Here is a 16200-nt window from a genome sequence, read left to right on the forward strand (position 1 = left end):
TATTTTCATGAAATTTAAAAATGATAATTCATTATAATCTCGATCAACGATCAGACAACATCGATATATCGAGATTACAAATCTTGTTCATATAATAAAAAATGAAAATTTCGAAATTTTCACTTATCCATTTTTTGCAGCTATCAATTTTGTGAACTCCGTAACTAATACAGACAATTCCACTCTCACTTAATTAGCAGTTAAGCTAAATCCACAACTTCTAATACATGAAATCAACTTATAAATTCTTTTATAAGCAATCTGCTTGATTTCCATCAAATTCAACTCATTGAATTCAACTATCTCAACATGAACATAGAATATAATAGTTGTGTGACCTTGAATGATTTAGGAATACAGCTAGCCATGAGTTCACTAATTCATGTGATTCAGAACAACATTTGTTCATATTAAGGCTTACCCTATTTGGCTAATTCTTTTCATCAACCATTTTATTAAGGACGTCAGAACTAAAGTCTGATTACACCAACAGGATCATGGTAAGAGTGTCTAGTAATATCGCCTCATGATCATCTAGGTTTCACTGATAGTGCTTGCAAGAACCTTAAGTTATGGTTAACGTATAATACGATCCATTCAATTCATATATTCTGATCTAATCTGCAACCATTGATATATCGAAAGTTGCAAATAAATTCGACAACGATGTGATGTATCTTTGAATAATAATAGTGGCATCATATGTGCAACCGAGGAAACGCCTTTCAAAAATGTACATGTCTTACGGTGGCCAGAGATTTCTTACACTAATAACTCATCAGATCACATAGGATATCTGCACCTATAGGTGATTGGCTGTAGGTGATCGGTGAATCCACGAATATAATGTATTATTGATTCCTATGTATTTTGAAACTACATCATATATCACCATCTGATGACCCCCAATGGAGTCAGTAGACGGATCAAAGTGGATGTTAGTACATAGAGCATACACGTTGTCCTAGGTCAAAGGGCTAATGATCTACAATCATAACTGCGGGCTACTCACTCGATAAGTCATAACTACTTGAAAAGTCCGAGAAAAAGTTTTTTAATGCATAATCAAATGATCACTCATTTCAGGGGCGGAGCCAGGATTCATGAGTACCTGGGGCTGACTCCATCCTGTATTAGACAGTAATAGGTTCGATTAAAATCGAACCGAATTTTCTAAAATCGAATTAACTGAACTTTTTTTCCGACAAACTTTATTATGAATATCTAACAAATCAAATCGAAAAATTAATTATTTCGATAAGTAACACAATTAACCAAAATTTTATAATTTTTTATAAATAATCGTGTTTTAAATAAAAAAAATTCAATATAACTTGACATTTTTTATTTTCTTCATTCCCTGAGTTTGTAATTGATGTTTGCTCGTTATTTGTTGATATGTACTCTTTTGGTTATTTTAAAAATAACTTGACAGTTTTTGTTTTCTTCATTTCTTGAGTTATTTAACTAGAAATATTCAATATTCTCAAAAATTTACAACAACAAATTATTTTTCAAATTTCACACTTATAATCAAATTTTCGGTTATTATAAATAGAAAAATCATAAAACAAGCCCAGCAATAATTGCTCATCAATAATCATCATACATTTCAACCAACTGATTATTATTCTAAAAATATGCAACAATAGATTTTTAAGGTGAAAATTTAAACTCCAAAATTCATATACATCATAACACAATATTATTGCAACTCAAATAATCACAAATAAATATTTAACATAATTTTAGATTCGTCGAATTTTTATCTCAAAGTCGCATAATTTCAGAACATACGACAATAAACCAACCAGTATATAGTAATGAATTATGATCTGTGAGAGTTGTTTTAATTTTAGTTTTTAAACATGAGACTAAAAAAATAAAAATAAATAAAACTGATAAATTTGTTCTACTTTTAATATGGGGCTGAAAATAATTTAAAATTTTAAAATACTAATTTTTTTCAAAAAAAAGAAAAAATAGGTGGGGCTGGAGCCCACCCTAGCCCAAGGGTGGCTCCGCCCCTAACGCATTTGTATAAATTGATATCTCTATACTCTTACCAATGAAACATGTCGATTACATCAAAGATGTTAGTTTCAAGTTCAAGCAACCTTCTATCCTTATTTTAGGTAGCTAGGAATCATTTTAGAATATACAGCACGCTTTCTAATGAGCTTAATGATCTTACAATATTGGGCAGACCTTGTGGTGCCTATTGTATATTCAAAGATTTTATTGATACATCTTGCATGAGCATAAAGATAAAATAAATCTCATAATTGGATAAAATCATAAAAAAAATTATTAAAATAGAGATTGTTTTTAAATAAAGTCAATAAAAGTTCAAATCACATTTGTTGGACATCTACTCAAACAAGGTTCACCCGTTGGACGGGCCAGAGAGGCAAAACACAAGGGATTATTCGTTATGCTGTTTGCAGCTCCTTGCTTGTTGTATCCCTGCCGTGGCTCCAAGAATTTTCTTTCTGGCTGTGAGGCTGACGGGGGCAGGTGTTGCAATGGAATGGAATAAATAGGGAACTGAGTTCTGACCTATCTCAATTTAGAGTTTAATATCGAGCTAAAACTCAAAACGTAATTTAAGCTTGATTCAAAACATAATCGCAGCAGATTAACGTTTCCTTAAATTCTGTTTGAAATACTTTTGGTATTTGGTGGAGAATTGACTTAATTTTTTATAACCTGAAATGAGAAAAGCTTATTAATCAGAATTAACTCCTCAATTAGATTGAGAAACCCTCTCTTGATGTTGATTTATAGATTTAATCATTTTTTATTATTGAAGTTAATTGAGTCTTCATCTGCAAATATATATATAGACAAATATATAACACACGAGTATGACTTATCCAGGTAAGTTGCGCACGCGCCCATAATTGAAAACTTAGTATTGTTTGTTGTGCTGATAAGAGGTGATTGATTATTAATCTTTCACTTATAATGTGTTTGTTGTGCATGATAAGAGGTGATTGATTATTAATCTTTCACTTATAATGTGTTTGGTGTGTATGATTATGATTGTGATAGGTCCGTTCAGTCCGCACCCGACCCGCACTGTATGTATTATTATCATCTAGTTGGTAATTATATAATCATTTGGGGAGAAGGGATGATGTTTGATTAATTTAATTTTTTCTTTAATATCCTAAAGTTTAAAATAATTATAAATTCAAAAAATTTAATAATATTTAAATATTATTTTTAATTTGACTAATATTATAAATAATTTAATTATTATTGATGAAACCAATGAGTAAATAATTCCTACGGATTTAAGTAATTTAATAATATATTTTGACAAACCGATGAGCTTTCACCGTGTGATCTGATCAACTAGGCATTTAACGAGCTTGATATGCACAATCTTGTATTTTGATTTGTAAATGTGAAATACTTTTACCATTAACAGCAAAGCTTCTTTTGTTAACGGTAAAAGCTTCAGTGGATGTCCAGAAGAAGCTTTGTACATGTCAAATACTTTTACCTATCTCTGTGTTCGGAAGAAGCTTTTCCAGGTATACGCTTTAGGCATTCGCCTCATCGCGGCACCCTACTGCCTCGTGATCTTTTGATATTAGAATTCAGTATACTTCTTACAGTCGACACAATTATGGATGGCCTTTCCATTGTACCGAGCCCGCGATCCACTCCCTCCACGATTTTTCTCACTGGTCGGATAAGGTAAACTCCAAGGTCCTCTATTCCAATCATTTGGTTTTCGGTTAAGGAGCTTTTCCACACCAGAGGATCCATATCTGGTGCCACCACTAGCGGTTTACTGCTGTCCCAGTCCCATGCACGCACAATGCAAGTCAGCAAGTTGTCGCACAAACCACAAGATATCTGCATCTACCAAGTTTTAGACATGTCAAAACATTCCAAATAAACGTTCAAAGCTTGAAAAAAATGCTGTACTTTCAAATAATGCATGTGTAATTTGTAACATTAGGTTCCGGAAATTTAGTTTCTTAATTAATCATTCTAATCTGCAGAGTTAACAATTAGGTATACATTTACCTTGGCAAGAGTGCTTGCTGACAGAGGAGCAATGACCAGAATATCAGCCCATTTACGAAGCTCAATATGAGTCACTTGGTCACCCAGTTTCGTCCAAGTACAACAATCAGACTCGTACAAATGGACATGAGGGGGAAGTAACTCGACGTTTATAAATCGTGTGGCATTCTCAATGGCTACTGCCTGTACGTCGGCCCACTGAGAAAAGCAGTGGCAAAGATAGGCAAAATCTACTGCAGCTTCTGTTCCACAGGCAGCAAGCAAAATTCGAGGCCTAATTATTTCATGAACTTCCATTGATTGGGAATGTTCCGGATGCGCCATAACCTGTTCAAGGGCTTATAGGAAAATTTGGATGCACAACAAAAACTATCCAAACAATTTAGAAGGTTAAAAAAATTTACCTAGAAACCAGTGCTTTGGAAACTGAAAGAGACTTGCCAAACGAGTATCTGTATGCTATGGACATAGAGCGCATGAATCCAATAAAGAACTAGAAAAACAGTAGTATATCTCAAGTCTCAACATCCATTTTCTTGTTTCAGGGAACCCCTCCTGATTCAACTACGAGCCTGTCTTTAAAGAATATGCTACATATTCTAAGTTTCTCGATCTATTTTGGTGTATCAGATGCTAAAAACCAAGCAAGTATTAAGGAAAAAAATAAAAATTAAAAAATTCATAGCGGAATAGAGCAAGAAACACAAGGCAACAACTTGTATGAAGAATCTCTTTCGCTCTCCAAGTTTGAAACAAATAGATCATGTACTCTAGCCTAAATATAAATAATAATTAATCTTACAGCTTCATACAATCCAATTCGATTCAAAGAATGATCCACAAAAAAAGCACTAATACTCAACACCGTCCACAAAAGTGTGAACTGATTTCGATCAAGTAAAACATCATCTTAACAAGAAGAACAAACAAAATCTCATCATACGCATTTAACACGAAGATCATGAAAAGGAGAGAATTAGGAGGAACTTACTTCAACAATACCGCGAAAGAGAAAGAGACGCAGAATTTGGAGACGCCGTACATTTGTTTAACTGAGGGAACGGTTTCTCCCCCGATTTTGATTTCGGCGGGTCGTTCCGCAACTAACACCCAGCTGGCAACTGGACACGTGTTTAGTTAAAAGTTTGATCTTTTTATTTCTTAACGATGATTTGGGAAAATCAATTGACATTTTTATTTTCAATTTTTCATTTTTTCACTTTTTATTTTCAAACACGACTTACTTCCGGTTTTTTCCTACTAATTCATAATCTATAAATTTAAGCGCTTTTCAAACCCCCTATCATCGTGTATTTCACCGAGATTCAGACTATCAGTGTCTTTCTCTTTTTCAAAAGCTTCTGATGCTCCTTATGGTCCAAACCCCTGACTCAAACTTGGAGCTAATAAAGTAGTATATTCTTGACACGTTTTCCAATGTGAGATAGCTTTCACTTCCTTTTATTCACTATTTACTGTTTATCTTACATCATTTTCAAACCCCCTAAAATATTTTTTGTATGATCTTGAAAATTCTAAACTTAAATATTTGAACGACAATAACAAGCTGCATCCCAAACTGAACCATCTAGTATGTTACTGGCTTGATATCAGACCAACTTATACCGGGTCGGGTCTAGTGGGTCCAGGGCCATATCTTTTGTGAGGCGAGAGAGGCCATCGACTCATGGTCCTGCCCTCACAGAGGCCCAAAAAGAAATCATTGATTTCATGTTGTTGAGACATGTACCTAAATAGTATATGCATTGGACATTTAAAAAAATTGGACATTGATCCATTGAAAACATAATTAAATATGATGATTGTGTTCATTGAGGGTTTAGTCAAATTATGTAGAGCCCAAACAATAAAGCTACACAGTTCATTAATTAAATTTTTAAAAATTTTATATGCATAAAATGGTAATGTTTGTCCAATATATTTATTATTTTATCTTGTGTCAACTAATGTGTTAAAATTTTATACTTTACTTGTCGATTCTTTAGCCTCTTTTCTTGAATTTATGTAGTTGGACCCTTTCAAACAATAAAACACAAAAAGTTGTGATACTTACCAATTTTACATATCTTTATTTTCTATTTTTTTGAATAAAATATTATATTTATTATTTAAAACAAATCATAATATTTTTACAATTTTGGTTCATTATATTTATCATTTTGTTATTTGATAGTATATATTGATAAATTTCAATTTTAGCAACATATCTTACATTTGAGTAAGTCTCATGTGAGACCGTCTCATGGATCATAATCTGTGAGACGGGTCAACCCTACCCATATTCATAATAGAAAGTAATACTCTTAGCATAAAAAGTAATACTTTTTAATGGGTGACACATATAAGAGATCTGTCTCACAAATATGACTCGTGAGACCGTCTCACACAAGTTTTTGCCCTTACTTTTTTGTCAATTTCAATCTTTTTCTAATATAATTGTTCATATAACACTGCATTACGTTTGAGCCATATTGATGTTATGGTGCACAAACAAAAAATATAAAGAGATAAATATATAACTCGTAAATTATATTTTCTTTATATATATATATATATATATATATATATATATATATATATATATTGTTTGGTTATTTTTAATTTGCAAACTGAGCTTTATGGTTATTTATCACAACAAGATTTTTTTTCAACATATCGCATCAGGTCCTGTGAATCACAAGTAAGGCTCTGATTGGGTCATTACAACCTCCAGAATAGGACCTAAAATTCAAGATTATATTTGATCAGTAATCGGGCCTTTGCTATGAATATAAAAATGGGGCCTTTGTTAGTTTGTCTTAATATTGGCTCAACCCAACAAATAAGAGGTCACAAACTTGGCGATGAACAATAGTTTCAAGACGAGAATTGTGGATCGGATGAAAATATATATATAATCGTAAGATCGTCTCACAAGAAACATACTCTTCTTTCAATCTAATTTATCTCATTTGTTATTATTCTAATGCGAACAAAACTAAATCGTAATTTTAAAATATCAAATTTGTTAAAAGAATTTAAATCCATATAACAAAATCAATATTTTCGATATTCAGGATCTGAATAAGCATTTATGTATTGACATGTCAAAAAACTGGAAACATTGCCAGTATTCGGGATGTACGGACAAATAAATAAATAGGAATTCTAAGGCATAAAATCAACAAAATCAGGTATATCATGTTTAATTTTTCAAAATATTACATCCAATATTTGAGAATATTAATTTTAAAATAGACATCTGTTTCTAATTATCTTTTGCGAATTCAACGGATGATTGTTGCCCCTACTCCCAACTTTTGTATGCGTTTTACTTTTCTTTTATTTTGTAGCTTTCTCTTTTTTGTCCCCTTTCGGCAACGGATTCTTCCTTCTTTTTAGAAGGCATCCGAGGTATCCATACCAGAATGTAAAATAATTTCTAAAGATATTTTTATCATTTCGAAGAAACTATATCCCAAATGATCTTTGAAAGATTGCAAGCTTTGGCAACTTTTTCTCTTTTTAATGATTGCCCATTTACTTGTTTCCATGCACTAGGCAAACTTACGATTAGTATTGTTGGCTTATTTTTATATGTTTTTGATAAATATCAATTGAAATTTTTGGATTTTTAGAAATTGATTATTCCAACTTATCTCCTGAAACGTGCATGGCTGGATACATAAATGGGATGGTATCTCAAAAGTATGTTGAAATAGATCTTTTTTTAAAAAAAAAAATTGGTTCGAATCAAGGCTCGAGTTTGAGTTCAATTAAAAATATTTGAACATATCTGCGAGCTACTCGAAAATAAAGACTTGAGATATTTTTTTTATGTATAATTATATCATTTTAATAAAATATTAAAACGCATGAATTATCTAACAAACCGATTTGAGCTCGAGTTCGTCTCGAAAAAAATATGAACATATTCGAGTTCGACTCGAATTCGATAATTTCGAATAAAAATCAAAATATTCAAGTTGGCTTGATTTGTTAATTACCAACCCCTCCACTCGGCCCAAGTTCGCCTACTTCGTGTGTCAATATAAATATGGGAGAGGTTAGTGCTCGCTGATAAAACTAAGCAATTGACTAGTAAATTAATCCAGTTAAGGCCTTGGACATTGTCCTTCGAATGCTGCCGATAAGTACCAATCCTTCAGTGATTTAGAAATTTATTTTGTTGTATTCGTGTTTATCTGATGTTTTTGTTCAGAATTTAGCGCTTAATTCATCTTCTTTTACAAAAAAAAAAATAAAAATGGTCTGTAAGTTTGACTAAAAGTTAGGGAAAACTCGAAAATGGAAAAGAAAGTCAAAACTTAAGAACGATACATTGAAACTAGGGTTGGGCAACGGTCGGTTTGGTCCGGTTTTACTATACAATGGTCCGATTTTCGGTTTTCGGTTTTGAATATCTCTAGTCCAAAACCGAACCATTTTATTACGGTTCGATTTTTTTGTAATAGGGTTCGGTTTATACGGCCGGTTATATACGGTTAGCTAAAATTTGTTAAAAAATAAAATTATACGTTACTTGATGCCTTTAAAATCTAAATCATAGTATTTTTCAAACATTTAATTTGTGGGACTTAATTTTTTATATAAAAAATTAAAGAAATATATACAGAAAACTGGTGAGTGGTGAGAAAGAAGAAAAAACGATCGGATTGAAAATTGAGGGTTAATGACACTAAGTTCTTAAATTTTAATAGGCCCATTATACGTAAAAAGTCTTATACTTAACAATAATATGACCCATTATACATAAAAACCTTATACTTAACAATAATATGGTCGGTTCGGTTTTTCGGTTTTTTCGGGGATTAAAACCGAAAAACGAACCGAAAAAACCGAATTTCATAAATTTTAAAGCCATAACTGATGCGATCGTGGTAGCCTTGCACGGGAGTATGAGCAAAGAAGATGGATTTACGTGCGAGGAGCAAAGTGGTGGAGGGCTCGTGATGCATGGGAGTGCGTGTGGAGACCAAAGGAACATGATTCAAGCATTGTGTGCATCGGCCGAGTCTGCACGGACCCCGACACGGACCTGCACACGGGGTCCGTGCCCTTTACACCCCGAGATGAGCAACTACAGAGCCTACATGGACCTGAAGACGGAACCAGGCACGGACCCCGTGCCTTGTGTTATAGGCGAAGACAGTGTCTACACGGACCCGTACACGGAGGCGAACACGGGGCCCGTGTCCCTTGTTCCAGCTGAAATTCAGTCCCGAGTGTACACGGACCCGGACACGGAGGCACACACGGGGTCTGTGTCCTAGAGTTTTGGCCGAGAAAAATTACCTTATTTAGAGTTTTATTTTGTTAGGAAACTAGATCCTTGTTATCTTTTTGATATAAGACATATATTGGACGAAAATTTATACACAATATACATATTATTTTGAGTTTATTCAAACTTTTGAGATTTTTCTCTCAACTTTTCAAGGCTTTGCTTTGTTAAATCAAATCAAACTTATCAAAGTTTATAACTTTGTGGCGTTTGTCGATCGTGCTTGTGCGGATTGTCGTAGGCGTCGTTCTTCGAAGGTTCGTATCAAATTTCGATTGTTATTCTCGTGTTTATTTGTTGCTAAACTTTTCTAGTTTAGAGGTGAATAACACATCAAATTACTTGATTCAAAAGATCAGGAAAACACACGAGTCTTATTATCGTAATTAAATAGAGGGTGCGATTGTTTAATCGTGTTTGCTATTTATTCGTACAAAGATTCACATCATTTGGTATCAGAGCATAGGTTTATTGAAATCAAGTAAGTATCTTGTTATTATATTTCAGATCTGCGTTATTTCTTCAATCGTTTTCAGATCTGTTTCGTTCAATCATTATTCAATTTTCGTGAAACAGTGTTTCTCGAAAATTAGGTCAATTTTCTTCAAATTTTTTGGGATTTTCGAGTTGTACTCAGCCTAAAAAAAAAAAGTACAAATTTCGAAAATTTGCCTACACAATTGTTTTGGTATATTGTTCTATTCCCTTTAGAGAGTCATATTCAATTGTCTCTCACAGTAAAAAAAAAAAAAAAAAATATTCCCTATATTCGAATTTCTTGTCTACACAGTCCAAGTGAGTCGGTCGCATTTGTTCACAAGTTTGAACCTTGATTGTTTGATATACCCAGAATACAAAGCTTGAGCACTTCCAAGAGAGCTCTCAAAATTTGAGTGATACACTTGAGTGCGAGTGACTTTTCTTTGGAGTGAACGGTGAGTATTTGTTGTGAGCAAACAAAATTGTGAGAAAAGACGGGTGAATTTCTTTGGAGTGACCGTGAGCATTTGGGTGAGGATTATTTTATTTCTACTAACCTTTTCTTGCAGGTACAAATTGACATCAAATGGAGAGGGAGGTAGGAGGTAGTTCGAATTCGGGGTTGTCTAAGGCCCAAATAGATGCGTTGTTTGGGGATTTTAGTAGGGTGATGACGACCCAAATGGAGTCGTTGCATGATAGGTTGGATAAACTTGAGGTTAGTGCTAGTGGGGGTAAACCTAAGCCTAGGGATTTGGGTAGAGATGATGAGGAGTATGATCTGGGAGGAGGCGATGAGAGTCAAAATGAGAATTGGGGTAGGAATAGAGGAGGTAGAGGATTTGGTAGAGGAAAAAGGGAAGCCATGCAGGGTAGATATGAGGAGACTAGGGAAGATGGTCATATGGGTAGAATTAAGATGAAAATTCCATCGTTCCATGGGAAATCTGACCCGGAGGCATACCTAGAGTGGGAAAAGAGGGTAGAGTTCGTATTTGAATGTCACCACTACTCCGAACAAAAGAAGGTGAGGTTGGCGGTGGTTGAATTCTTAGATTATGCTCTCATTTGGTGGGATCAATTAGTGGCCACTAAGAGGAAGTATAATGAGAGACCCATTGAGTCTTGGGATGAGATGAAGAGGGTCATGAGGAAGAGGTTTGTGCCTAACCACTATTATAGGGAGATGTTTAAGAGGTTACAAACTTTGAGACAAGGGTCTAAGAGTGTTGAGGACTACTATAAGGAGATGGAAGTAGTCATGATTAGGGCAAATATTGAGGCGGATAGTGAGGCGACCATGGCACGTTTTCTTTGTGGTTTGAACAGGGAGATTCAAGATCAGGTGGAGCTTAGGCACTACTTGGACCTTGACGAGATGGTGCAAATGGCCATAAAGGTGGAACAACAACTCAAAGTGCGTGGAGTTGGCCGCACCAACCAAACTGGAGGTTCGTCTTCTTCTTGGCAACCCAATGTTGTGAAGCATGAGGAAAATAAAGTGGTGGCCAAGCCAAGATTTGACACTAAGCAAGAGGCACCTAAACAAGGAGTCGAAGGTAAATCTGAAACTCCTTCTAATCGTTCTAGGGATACTAAATGCTATAGGTGTCAAGGGTTGGGTCACATTGCTAGCGAATATCCTAATAAGAGGGTGATGGTTTTGAATGCTTATGGTGAGTATGAGTCCCAAAGTGAGGGTGATGATGATGAGATGCCTGCGTTGGAGGATCCTGTTGAGGGATATGAGGCGGTTGTAGGTGAATCATTGGTGACTAGGCGTATCATGATTGGCCAAGTCGAGGAGGAGGAGACCAATCAAAGGGGGAACTTGTTCCATACTAGGTGATTTGTGAACGAAAAGGTTTGCAACGTTATTATAGATGGGGGAAGTTGCACCAACGTAGCTAGTTGTGAGATGGTGGAGAAGTTGAGTTTGCCTACTTTGAAGCACTCTCAACCATATAGACTTCAATGGTTGAATGATTGTGCGGAAGTGAAGGTAAATAGGCAAGTTCTAGTGTCCTTTTCTATTGGGAAGTATGTGGATGAGGTTTTGTGTGACGTGGTGCCTATGCATGCTTGTCATATCTTGTTGGGTAGACCTTGGCAATTCGATAGGAAGGTAGCACATGATGGTTTCAAGAATAGGTACTCATTTGTCCTAAACAAAGAACCAATTATATTACTACTTTTGTCACCAAAACAAATACTTGAAGATCAATTGAAAAAGAAAAAAAGATATGAGGCCGAAAAAAAGAGTGTCCAAAAGAGTGAGATGTCCTTAGGAAAAGAAAAAGAAAAATATATGGTCGAAAGAAAGAGTGAACAAAAGAGTGAGATGACCATCGAAAAGAAAAAAGAGAGAGAAAAAGAGGTCAAAGAAAAAGAAAAGAAAAATAATTTGATGGCCCAAAGGAGTGAAAAGAGTGAGGTTGAGAGTTTTTTATTATTACATAAACCATTACATGTACCTTTGTACAAAGTGGTTTACCCATATTGTGATGAAATCGCCGGTTCAATCCCGAGCATTGCTATTTCTTATTTGCAGGATCGTGGAGTTATCATGACAAGGAGACAAGTGAGTCTTGTCAAAGGGGGAACCCAAAAGTTTGAGCCTAGAGGATGCAAGTGCAATCACGACGAGGTAAGGTTAGTTGCCACTACAACAACGATGAGGTATGATTTTTTTCTTTACCTTAATTAATTGTTGTTTTGTTTTCAAGAATTATGGGAACAACTTGAAAATGTGATGCTTAGAAGATATGAATGTGATTTAATCTTGTTGCCTAAGTGTCATAGAAATGAGAATGGAGGTGTATTGCGTGAATTAGATTCGAATGTTATTGATTTTGAGTGTTCAAAGATTGTCCAATTGACACTTTGTCATGGCAATGACCTATGTGCATTAGAATTAAATTCATGTGGTGAGTTAAATGAATACATGGATAGTACATTTAATGTGTCCTATTTGCATGATTTATATTTGATTAGGGAAGGTTTTGAGGGTTGCATGATTGAATATGGTGATCCTTCCATTCATGGTGGATATGTGTTTAAAGGGAGTAAATTTTTCATTTCATATTCATTGCATGAGACAATTCTTATTCCTAGTAAACTATGGGTGTGCACTTGTGTTGAAATTTTTGTGTTGTTAACTAGGTTTAAGAAGGGGAGGAATTTAATCTTCATGATGCTTAATGCGATATTACCATTATCATTCTATGTCATTCGTTATTTGATGTTTGAAGTAATTGATGATTACATGGAAAGGGCAACCAAGGAGTTGAGGTCCCAAAGGTCAATGACGCACGTGGGCGATAGTACATACAGACTTGAGTTTGAAGGTAAGCATATTGGTCATACAATTATTGTTATTACTAACTTGCTTCGTTTCTGTGTAGGTAGTAAAGATTTGAGGACAAATCCTTTTCAAGAAGGGGAGGATGATGCGATCGTGGTAGCCTTGCACGGGAGTATGAGCAAAGAAGATGGATTTACGTGCGAGGAGCAAAGTGGTGGAGGGCTCGTGATGCATGGGAGTGTGTGTGGAGGCCAAAGGAACATGATTCAAGCATTGTGTGCATCGGCCGAGTCTGCACGGACCCCGACACGGACCTGCACACGGGGTCCGTGCCCTTTACACCCCGAGATGAGCAACTACAGAGCCTACACGGACCTGAAGACGGACCCAGGCACGGGGTCCGTGCCTTGTGTTATAGGCGAAGACAGTGTCTACACGGACCCGTACACGGAGGCGAGCACGGGGTCCGTGTCCCTTGTTCCAGCTGAAATTCAGTCCCAAGTGTACACGGACCCGGACATGGAGGCACACACGGGGTCCGTGTCCTAGAGTTTTGGCCGAGAAAAATTACCTTATTTAGAGTTTTATTTTGTTAGGAAACTAGATCCTTGTTATCTTTTTGATATAAGACATATATTGGACGAAAATTTACACACAATACACATATTATTTTGAGTTTATTCAAACTTTTGAGATTTTTCTCTCAACTTTTCAAGGCTTAGCTTTGTTAAATCAAATCAAACTTATCAAAGTTTATAACTTTGTGGCGTTTGTCGATCTTGTTTGTGCGGATTGTCGTAGGCGTCGTTCTTCGAAGGTTCGTATCAAATTTCGATTGTTATTCTCGTGTTTATTTGTTGCTAAACTTTTCTAGTTTAGAGGTGAATAACACATCAAATTACTTGATTCAAAAGATCGGGAAAACACACGAGTCTTATTATCGTAATTAAATAGAGGGTGCGATTGTTTAATCGTGTTTGCTATTTATTCGTACAAAGATTCGCATCAATAACCGACCGAAAAACTGATAAAACCGAACCATTTAAACCGAATTATTCGGTTCGGTCGGTTTTTTCGGTTTTTCGGGTTTTATGCTCACCCCTAATTGAAACTACCGAGAAACCAGGAACAAAAATTTTGAGAAAGAGGCCAAGGGAATTTTCGAAAATGAAGACGCAGATTCTAAGTAGTGTCTGGAACAACATCAGTGAATCGATTATGCAAGAATTGACTATTGGGATGTATGCTCATAAACAAATGTTTTCATTTTATTTGAGATTTTTTTTTTTTTTTGCATGCATGTTGCATGTTATGGATGCTTTATAAATATCGAAAATCCCGGATTATTATCATGTGATTTTAAATATTGTATTTATGTGTGATATACATAGGGACAATATTTTAAGTATAATAATCTAAATATGTCCATAATCATAAATTAAAGTCGGAATCTTTAATTTAAAATTACTAGTATTGTTCATTACGTTATGTATGAAACAATCTTATCTAGATTGTTGATAATGAAATTATGAGGAGGTCTCTTGTGAGACGACCTCACGAATATTTATTTGTGAGACGGATCAACCCTACTGATATTCATAATAAAAAGTAATACTCTTAGCATAAAAAAATAATATTTTTTCATTGATGGTCCAATTAAGATATCCGTCTCACAAAATACGACATGTGAGACCGTCTCACACAAGTTATGCCGAAATTATTGAAATGAAAGCGATTTATATAATTTTGTATAGGACTGGAACACAATTAATTTTGAATCTCTAGTAATTTCCGTCTTCATATAGATTCACTATTGATTAACGTGGTCATATATGAGTGTAATTAGTATAAACTCCTATATTTGATATTGTATTTTTTGGTTTATCAAGTAATACACAAATTAGACAGTGTCATAATTCTTGGTATATTGGAAATAAAATAAAATAAATAGCTGGGAATATTAATATACAAGATTAAATACATTGCTTCGTAAAAAAGTTAGATGAATGGTTCCTTTCGTGTTGATTCGAGACTTGAATACTAAGAACGCTCAATTTATTATTAGACCATAAATATATTATTTATTAGAGAATCAACGGGATTTAAAGAAAAAGATATAATTAAGGAGGTTAACGAAAATTTTCTAGCTTTAATTGTGAATCGTTTATGGAGAAATGATTTATATGTAATGGCTATATCAATGGATTATAATATATCTATATATATATATATATATATATATATATATATATATATATATTTATATATATATATAAGGCCATAGTTCCCATACTATCTCCGGATTACTTTCGAGAACAAACTTATCACTACAACAAAAACATAAAAAGACAATGAATATGTAATAGCCGAGCCCGGTGTACGGTACGGTTTAAGCTTTATTGTGTTTATTGGGTTTTATGATTTAGATGTTTAGAGTTGTGTTTTGGGCCATAGTATTATTGGTTATTGTTGTCTTGAGGTATTAGATGTTGTTGGTTGTTCGTTTCAGTGTTTCGGTTCGATTTTCAGTTGCCTTGGTTTGTTCTTGGCCGAAGTGGTACCGCACCCGCACCCTTGCAAGGACCGCACCCGCGGTCATTTATGTTGGATTTTGATGGTTTTACCGTGAGGACACCGCACCCGCGGCAGTGTAAGCACCGCACCCGCGGTGAGACCGCACCCGCGGTAATTGTAGCACCGCACCCGCGGTGATCGTGCATGGGAATTTTGTTGGAATGCCGTGAGCTTGGCGCACCCGCGGTGCTTGTGTGACCGCACCCGCGGTGTAAGTATGGGCGAGATATTTAGTACCTTTTTGATTGAGTTGACTTCATTTCTACCTTATCTTCTTTTCATTTCGAGATTTCCTCTCATTTCTTAGAGTTTTCTACCATTTCTTTTGTTCCCTATCTTCAATCCAAGCTTCTTTTCGACGATTCGACTTGAGATCGACGTTCTCCGTGGTATAAGGAAGCTTAGGTAAGTTTTTGGTGCGATTCTAGCATGGTTTTTGGAGATGAGTTGTTATAGGGTGTTGTTATTGTTGGTTTAATGGGATATTTGACTT

The 16200-nt window shown here is 35.0% G+C and overlaps 1 protein-coding gene across 2 annotated transcripts; it reads right to left on the reverse strand.

The window, feature by feature from the left end:
• Nucleotides 1-3335: 3335 nt before the first annotated feature.
• On the reverse strand, nt 3336-5146 carry LOC140803821 (probable phosphopantothenoylcysteine decarboxylase). Of its 2 annotated transcripts, XM_073159693.1 has the most exons (3): nt 4449-5146; nt 4045-4371; nt 3336-3876 (listed from the first exon to the last, which is right to left on the reverse strand). In XM_073159693.1, exons 2-3 carry the CDS (start codon nt 4366-4368, stop codon nt 3565-3567), a joined length of 636 nt encoding a protein of 211 aa, XP_073015794.1. In that variant the 5' UTR covers nt 4369-4371; nt 4449-5146; the 3' UTR covers nt 3336-3564. The 2 variants fall into 2 exon arrangements, with proteins under 2 accessions (XP_073015794.1, XP_073015795.1); XM_073159694.1 differs by having other exon boundaries at nt 3336-3870; nt 4045-5146.
• Nucleotides 5147-16200: the final 11054 nt, after the last annotated feature.

The sequence above is a fragment of the Primulina eburnea genome, chromosome 10 (genome assembly GCF_022965805.1).
Source record: "Primulina eburnea isolate SZY01 chromosome 10, ASM2296580v1, whole genome shotgun sequence".
Taxonomy (NCBI): domain Eukaryota; kingdom Viridiplantae; phylum Streptophyta; class Magnoliopsida; order Lamiales; family Gesneriaceae; genus Primulina; species Primulina eburnea.

Coding starts and splice junctions, on each gene's coding strand:
- LOC140803821 (XM_073159693.1), bottom strand. CDS start 4,368: ATGGCGCATCCGGAACATTCCCAATCAATGGAAGTTCATGAAATAATT. Junction 3,877..4,044: donor CAGCAAGCACTCTTGCCAAG/GTAAATGTATAC, acceptor AAAACTTGGTAG/ATGCAGATATCTTGTGGTTT.